The following is an 8,725-nucleotide window of genomic DNA, read 5'->3' on the forward strand; positions in this document are numbered from 1 at the left end:
GCTGTTTGAATGTCCTTAACCGTCTCTGGTTTTCTTCTCTCCTCCTTTAGACCCTCAAACTGACACAAGACCTACAGAGAAAACCCTTTGCCAAATCTGCTCTCAGCAAGTGGACAGTGATACCGTTTACAGCTTAACACCTTTGCGAGCCCCTGCCGTTTCCTACCCCAGCAGAGACTGTTATCGGCCCCTTACTCCGGGTGAAGCACTTAACCCTCGCACAGGACTCTCTCTATAAAGTATGCAAAACCTTCCTTGTACGGGGTGACAGCCACCTGCCAGCGAAGGACAGCACCCTGCCAGCACCGCCCACCCTGTTCAGAGCACACCGTGAGCCCGCGGGCCATTCTGTGGTGTTTTAATATCGTGATGGTTTATGGGATGTTTTAAGTGTTGTTTTTGTGTTTGTTTTCCTTTGACGTTGAGTTTCTCACATGCATTAACTTGCAGTCTTTTTATGTTAAAATATTAATCATGCTTCCCCTGGCAAGTTTAAAAACAGAAGGAAAATGTTATACCAGCTACTGTGCTGGCTTTGGGTGTCACAAGCATTCGAGCCCGTAAAACTCCCCAAACTAACACATTACATAAACTAGAGGGGGGTTTTCTTTCTTCTTTCGTTTGGTAGAAAACTATCCTTTTCTAAAAACTGAACAGTGGCACAAGTGTTTTCTGTGTGCACTAGCCCAGGACACAGCCCTGCATCAGCACGTGGTTTGGTTCTGAGTCAGGGTGGTCGGGGGATGAGACCCCGGCACCTGGTCTGCAGTTGCCAGATCAGTAGGGCCTGTGGTCTCCTGTCAGTATCCTCAGCTAACACAGTCAACTGTGATGGTATGTTGGTTAGAAATTAGAATTTTTCAAGGAAGAAATCAGCTCATCTGTCCGCTCATTGCCAAATGCCACTAACAGGTTTAGTTTTAAGGAGAAAAGAAAAAAAAAAAGTAGTCGTGTTTTTCTTTGCAGAAGAAGTGAACTTACAGGTGAACATTAAGCCCGCAGTGAGAAATGTGTGGAGAGTACAAACCCGAGTCACTATTTTTCTAAATGCGCACCCTTGATTATTTTCAGTCTTGCTCTGTATAATCTGATCTAGTAGACGTGTATGAGTGACAAGCAATAGCATACAAACTGATTTCTTTTTAATATAAATAAGCTTAGATTGTAATTGTACAAGTGTCACAATGGAAGTACAAGATAGGGCAGTTTTGACCTCCCCCCACACACTTTTCCTGCTTCTATGGATTTCATTTTTTTCTTTTCAAAAAGTTATGGTGCTGTATAGGTGCTTTCTGTTTAACCTGAAAAGTGTGATTATATTAGTTACCCTCTTTGGTAGACAGAATAGTTGGGAACACCTTTGGTACATACGAAACTGGTGTAATGATGCTCTGATTAGCACAGCATATGCATACTTCTCCAAAGTGATATATGAAGACTCTTTTCGTTGCATAAAAAGCATTAGGCATAGAAACGTATAAATATATTTTATCATGTACAGTACAAAAATGGAACAGTCTGCATGGATGTTAGGGATACAGGCTAGTATTTCAGCACAGACCTCCCTGCATGAGTTCTCGCTGATGCTTGCACCGTGCAGTGGGCACTGATTCCCTTCCACCAACACAGACGTGCCACCCGACCCCCTGCACCCATCACCAGCCACCAGGGGCTCCTTTGTGCACCTTTGCTTCCTGATTCCTCTGGGGGTGATATTGGTGGTGATAACAGCTCCTAGCATAATGAACGTTCCATTTGGTGTTGCCACGTGTCTCTCCCGCCTCGCTTGGGCTGTCACGTTTGAGCGGTGGCCCTGTTGATTTCACCCAGCTCTCTACTGAGTCTGTAAACTGTTGTGCAATTTGTGGTTATAGTAGACCTGTAGCATATCACCTTTTCTAAACTGCTACAAGTTTATAATCTTCATTTTGAAAGTATGTATAATTTTTAAAAACATGTATTCTATTCACGTGGTCTGCTTGTCAGTGAGACAGACTGTTGCTTACTGTATTCTTCTGTACTAAAGCTAGCCACTTCCTTGACTCTTTGGTAGTCTGCTGTACACAAGAACTGTCAAGTGTCAGCACGAGAGGGCTGCCTCTCCGGGTTCCTAAGTGATGCCGCCCCCTGGGTGGAGGCACAGTTCAGAGACAGTGGCAGCAGCTAAGGGACGGGGGCGGGGGGTGGCAGAGGGGTGTCGGATATGGGGGAGAATCCGAGTGCTTCCAGCACGAGGGCCCTGAGAGCTTCTCTCCTGAGCGCAAAGAAACAAGAAAACTAACAAAATAGCTACTTGCCTTTGCAGTTTTATAGATCGTGGGAAATACTTTGGGAGTAAGAAAGGCAACCCTCAAATGTGTTTTGACTTTTAAAGTGTTGAATTCCTTTCAGACATGTGGCATCTCATTTATTCTTTTTTTTTCCCCCAATGTTTGTTAGATTTCAGGCAGAATGTTTTACAGAATGTCCTAGAACCAGATTCTAATTTAATCTAAAACAGCTGAGGGAGGGACAGAGCGGTATGAGAGCAGGATAGCCACAGAGCAGATGAGGAAAACGGAGAGGGAGGGGTGCTTGGAATTTTTTTCTTTTCCTTTTTTTTTTTTTTTTTTTAAGTAAGTCAGCATCTGCATGTAGAGTGTCGCGGACAGCTGAGATCGGGGCGAAGTCTAGCGCCAGCATCAGTCCTAGAAAGGGTCAGGCAGGAATGGAATAGTTAAGCCTGTCCAGGATCACAGCAGCCCCACTCTCACCCTGGGCCGCCCACCCAGAGGCCAGGATCCCTTAGACTAACTGAGTCCGAAGGCAGTCAGGCAGGGCAGAGGTGCCACCTAAGCCCTCTCCCTCTTGTATTTGAAGACCCTGCTTTCAGGAGGGGCCTACCGATGGCCACCATGTGGAGTTCTGAGTGCCAGGGGCCCTCACGGGAAGTCTTCTGACCTGGAGTATCTCAGCGGAATACTCGGTAGTCTCCGCGATTCTGGCGGTTGTAATGTTTGCATCCTGATAAGAACTTTTGGAGTCTACACTCAGCCTCTGAATAAGCTAGGGAGCCTTCCACTTTTTGATGGGAAATTTAGAAAGAAGAGTAACAATGTTGAAAACATGACCCGAACTCTGGGGTTCTATTGTTCTCTTCAGGGCTTCAGAACCAGATACCTTTTACCAAAGTTAGAAAAGAGCTTTATCACAAGCCTTCACTGTCCTGGCGTGAGTGAGGCCTGACCGCCAGGTTCAGAGTATCCCATTAACTGTGAATGAATCTGAGGTCGATTTCCTTTATTGCATCCCCTGCAATGTAATGACTGCCGAAACATTTTTTTAAATTTCAGAAGTTTGGCTCTCCTGTTAACGGGAAGAGCGTGCACACACGTGTAGTACTGGTGGACTCTGTGTGTGTGTGTGTGTGTGTGTGTGTGTGGTGGTGAGTTTTGCCCTTGTGTGTGTCGTTCTCCCACCCTGAGGAGAAGACCTCTTGGCTCACTGGTCAGGACAGGTATGCCCAGTCTCAGGGTGTCATTTCAGGCGGCTTCTGAAATTGTTAAAGATAGTAGGGAGTCTATCTAATGAACCCCACTTAAAGAATAAGGAATATTTGAATCTCTTGGAAAGACCGTCAAGAGGAAAGCAGTCAAACACCCAGGCCCATTTTTCATGCTGATGCCAAGGGCTGGTGAGGGGAAATTAAAAAGTTACCCTTTCTCTCTGAAAGCAGAAATAAAATCCTGACAGCTCCAAACTCTGATTTCTTCTTTCTCGGTGTATTTGGGGCACATTGTACGATTAGGTATAATGTATTCTTTTTTAGTTAAGACAAGCAAAAAATTTTGTAGAAATACAATCACTGGCAAAGAGGTATGAAAAAGCCAGCCTCTCCTGGAGACCAGGGGCGGCAGGGCACAGCGTGGGGAGAGTGAAGTCCTTGTGAAATCACGTCTGTCAGACAAGATCTTAACGCAGATGCCCAAGTAATTGAAAAGAGTACAGTTGGCCCTCCGCATATACGGGCTCAGCATCCTCTGATTCAACCAACCACGGATCCGTAGGGCCGACTGTACTACACCATTTTATATAAGGGACTTCGGCATCCACAGATTTTGGTATCTGTGGAGGTCCTGCAGCCAATCCCCCGTGGATACCAAGGGGTGACTGTGTATTATATTTGATCTAGATCTTTAGTGGGTAACATTTTATGCAGTTTGAATGAATGAAATATTTTCCTCTTGTTTAGTTTTATTTGTATGTATTTTTCTTTGTTGAATGATTGGTTCCGAGGCCTCTGCCACACTCCAGAAATATTTGTGCGGCTGCTTTAAAAAAAAAAAAAAAAAAAAAAAAAAAAACTACATGTCTGGTCACTTATTTCTCTAAAATTATCTCATTGCCTGGCAATCAATCTTCTCTCGATACACTTGTCCTAGCACATTATGTACATGCAAAATGTAAACAGATGTGAAGGAGGACCAGAAAAATTAGTTAATATTAAAAAAATGTACATTTTGGCTTCACATGTTTAACTTTTTTTTTAAGAAAAAAAGTTGCATGAATGGAAAAAAAATCTGTATACAGTATCTGTAAAACTGTCTTACCTGTTTCAATTTCTTGCTCATAACCCATGCAAACTAGAACTCATTGTGGTGCCTGGCCATATTCAAACACCTAAGAGTCATGCAGTTGATACTTTGGTTTGAAGCACCTCATCCTTTCTTTCAAAGCGAACACTATCATATTGCATTCTTACTGAGGATTTTGTCTATCCATATGTTGCCATGAATTATCTCTACCACCTTTCCTCTCAAGAATCAAAACCAGTTTGATTTGGGAATCTTCTCCTTTCCAAATGAAATAGAGATGCAGTACTTTACTTTCCTTGGTGTTTGTAGATATTGCCTTGTGTATTCCATTTAAAACCGTAATCTAGTTTGTAAAAGAGATGGTGACGCATGTAAATAAAGCATCAATGACACTATCTTACTCCAAGAAGTTTTTTGTTCTCCTTCCCCCTTTCTTTAACCCGAGGAGTGAAATAGCTGAGTTTATCTCAAGGTCTTCCTGTGGAAGAGGCACAAAGCTGGGAGACTCTATCCTGAGATCTCTAAACTAAATGAATCCTGCAGACTTTTTCTCTGACCCACTTTTGACCTTCACAGGCAACCGGACAATTTAATAAAGCAGATTTACGGCATTGTTCATGGTGGCTGATAGCCACTTTTGGCCTGCCCTGAGTCAGGTTTCCCTGGAGGAGCTTTTACATAGGGAGGTGGGATTTAAGCTCTGTTTTCCTTGGGTGTCAGAGGTTTTGACCTGTCACAGTTTTGGCCCTAAGGAGGTCCTGCTCACGTGAGTCCAGCAGATGAATGTTGGTCATCACGGTGCCTTCCTGCATATCAAACACGACGCGTAAGGCTGCTGGTGGCAATAGCATAAATATTTCCTCTTAGCTAAGTTAGGGGGAACTCCACCCTACTGTAAAACTATTCTTAGTAGCTTGGGTTGTGGTTTTCCTATTAATAGACATTATAAAAATCATTCAGCTTTTGGGTTCAAAGTCCTAAGCAGCACGATGGACTCTTACTTCAGATCAAGTAGGTAAAAAAGATTTTAAAGTTTGCCCTTTGGGAAAAATTCTATATTGGTGAAGAGTCATGCTTTCATAAGTGTGTCCTTATCATTGTTTTAATTTCCTGTACAGGTAAAACTTCATCTTCTAATACCAGAGCCAACTAGGAGAAGGTATTTCATTTGAGATTGCTTTCAAGTTTTGATTCTGTCTCCCAAAAGAATAAAGATGGAAATCCAAAACCAGCTATCACAAGATTCTCAGTAGAGAGTTTTCCCAAACCAGGTAAAAATTCAACTAAAATTAATTGAAGTTAACTTAATGAACAACAATTACTAAGTCAATTTCAAGTGTGGCCGTGGGCCAGAGGCTGTGATGGGCACCAATAGAACTAGGCCCTGCCCTCCATGAGTTTATACTCAAGATATCATCTATCTGCTCCACCTTGAGGAGTAAAGAGTTAATTGTAGCTGGCTCTCCCTGCTTCAGCTTCTTGTTTAAAAGAGGAAGAATTTGAACTGGTTAATCTTGCTAGCACTTTAGGGAATTGATTTCGCAAATGTTTGAGTAGTGAGGGCAAACCTTTTAATACAGCACACGTGACATGTATCAGCCAAGCCACGCACATCACAGCTGGAATACAGAGGTCAAAGGTGGAGGAAGGTAGAGTTCATAGCCACGGTCGATCTGGCAGACACTCCACCCCCGTCCCCATGGCCACCTCCCTGGGACATGGGGAAAAAGGGTGATGGCTGTGGTGCCCTGGATGCCCTCAGCTCAGCCCCTGGTGGGCATGTGCAGGGGAGTGTGTTTGAAGGGTGGAGGTGAAGAGAGGAGCATCCAGAAGGGGACCCACCCTCCCTCTGCTCCATTGCCATCAGAGAGAAGCTTTGGTTCTGGGCCCTGAGGACACCTTTGGAGCTGAAGGAAGAGGGGTCCTTCCCCTTGAATTTTCTTTATTCGAACATTAAAAGAGGAGGACTTTCAGCAATATTTAAGACCTGAAGAAAATTAGATTGTGTGTGTGTGTGTGTGTGTGTGTGTGTGTCTGTAGTTCTGCCTAGTGGCCCTCACATAGTAATGGCTCAAAACTTCATTTTTGCCTTCTTTCTCAGAGGACTTACTAGACACACTACAAACATCCCCACTCCCATGCAGGGAAGAAAAGTCTCGATACTCTTCTTGTCTTAGCACAGGCCCACCTCCCTGAGTCCTACATTCATCCATCCCACCAGCACCAGGATGTGCCAGGCACCGGGATGGCAGAGAAAACTGCTCCCATCTCAGGCTTCTCATAGCTGCTGGCCAGAGAGTCTGCCCCAAAGGCTGAGGGGTCAATAGCTCAGCACCCCTGTAACTTCCCAACCGAACTGAAAGCCCTGATCTAGAAGAAATCACAGAAAACTTGGTAATGGTTCAGTCCAGGGATGGACGCAAAGGACTTTGGCTTTCAACCCTTCTCCTTATATACTATTTTAAGTTATCAAAATGGGAGTGTGTTACTAGTATAAAGATAAATATGGCTTCTAAAGAGCCATGGTGGAGAGGCTGGCTTTGACTCCTCTTCTGAGACTGGAAGGAATAAGGTGGGAGAAGGGGGTTAGGGAATAAAAATGGAGATAATGAGATAACTATACTGTTTGAAAGGAATCTGACTGATAAATGAGTAATATCATTGCAAAGTTGTGTCTTCATAACTTCGGGTTTCCATAATTTCCTGCTATTAACATCTTGAATATCAGTATAGGAATTACCTAATCAGAACAAAGGAATTTTATGCATCTGTTAGAATAATAATTATAGAAACTATATGCTTATATTGGATGCACTCTTAGAAATGTAATTATCTATTGCTCTTGTAACTTTTATATTAATATAAGAAAAATAAAAAGCAGAATAGAAATAGTATATGCCAGTGTAAACTGTGGCTGAGGAGAGGTACTAAAAGGTAAAATGCTAAAATTGAAATAATTCTTGTGTCCTGGACACTTTTGGCCTCAAAACTGGACTCAGGACCTCAACTGTTGCCACCGTGAATAAGCTAACACTGTTCCTTGGCCACTGCGAGTCCCGCTCCAGTGAGGGAGAAAGGGTTCTTCTTCCCACCAAGATGCGACCATTGGCTAAGTCCCCAAGTAGAAGGGTGTTCTCATGCCAGGACTTGTCCCCAGAAGACAAATGTCCATTGTAGCTGGCAATTGGTTATGGGATTTTTTGTCAAAATTATCTTCATTTATTGCACTGTATTTTTGAAAGGTAATGCATTCACATGATTCAAAAGCTAGAAAGCAGCATATCGCGATACACATGTAGGGAGTGTTTTCCTCCCACCCCTGTCTAGTTCTCTGACTAGTTCCTCCCACCCTAAAGTTTCTTGTGCATGCTTCCAGAATGTCTTATGCACCTACAAGGAATAAAAGCACAAATTATTATTTCCCCTTTTTATTACACAAAAAGTACATTATACACACTGTCAGATATCTTGCTTTGTTAATGATTTTCTCACACATGGAGGAAATATCAGTACGTAGAAAGCCTCCTCATTTTTAGAGTTGCATAGTATTCCACTGTTCATTGTATCCCAATTAATTTAACCAGTAGTCCCCTATTGATAGACATTGGACATTGTTACTGAACATTTGTTATTATCAGCAACACTGCAGCAAATAACCTTATATATATATTACAAACACAGGTCAGAATCTTTGTAGGATTAATGCCCAAACGTGGAATTACTGGGGCAAGAGGTACATATACATTTGCAATTTTGAAAGGTGGATCAAACTGCCCTCGAATGTACCAATTCACAACACCAAAATATATGAGAATCCCTGGTTCCCCACAGCCTCATGTTTTTAAAGTTTTAAAAATTAATTTGCAGGTCTGTCTTTGCCTTTGCCCCTCTTAGCTTCTTTGTTTTAAGTCTGTACCTAAGGCAATGAGGGCCTGGTGAGAGTGAGGGGTGGAAGATGGGAGGGGCTTGGGAGGCAGACTCAGGGTGGCCTGGTGACTGCCGGGGAGGAAGAAGAGCTCCCGGAGTCATGCTGCCAGCCTGCCCATCCAGTCTGGCCACGGGCCCCTCCCCTCACGCCACCAGCTCAGAGCCGCCCAGCTCAGGGTCATCGGCCTGACCTCGCAGCTGTGCTCCCTCACCTCCCAGAATTC

General features: G+C 43.6%; 1 protein-coding gene across 4 annotated transcripts in view; it reads left to right on the forward strand.

Annotated features, from left to right (window-relative positions):
* The window catches only part of FOXO3 (forkhead box O3), a 121,635-nt gene extending 116,666 nt beyond the window's left edge, over positions 1-4,969 (forward strand). For 3 of the 4 annotated variants that reach the window (XM_081251005.1, XM_081251003.1, XM_081251004.1), the window contains exon 4: positions 51-138. Coding sequence is in view for 1 of the 4 variants with exons in the window: in XM_081251006.1 (XP_081107132.1) it covers positions 51-137 (87 nt within the window). In the remaining 3 variants the exon portion in view is untranslated. Of the gene's footprint in view, positions 1-50 lie in introns of all 4 variants that reach the window. The other variant, XM_081251006.1, reaches the window with a different exon arrangement.
* Positions 4,970-8,725: the final 3,756 nt, after the last annotated feature.

The sequence above is a fragment of the Mesoplodon bidens genome (genome assembly GCF_964165515.1).
Source record: "Mesoplodon bidens genome assembly, chromosome: 12".
NCBI lineage: Eukaryota > Metazoa > Chordata > Mammalia > Artiodactyla > Ziphiidae > Mesoplodon > Mesoplodon bidens.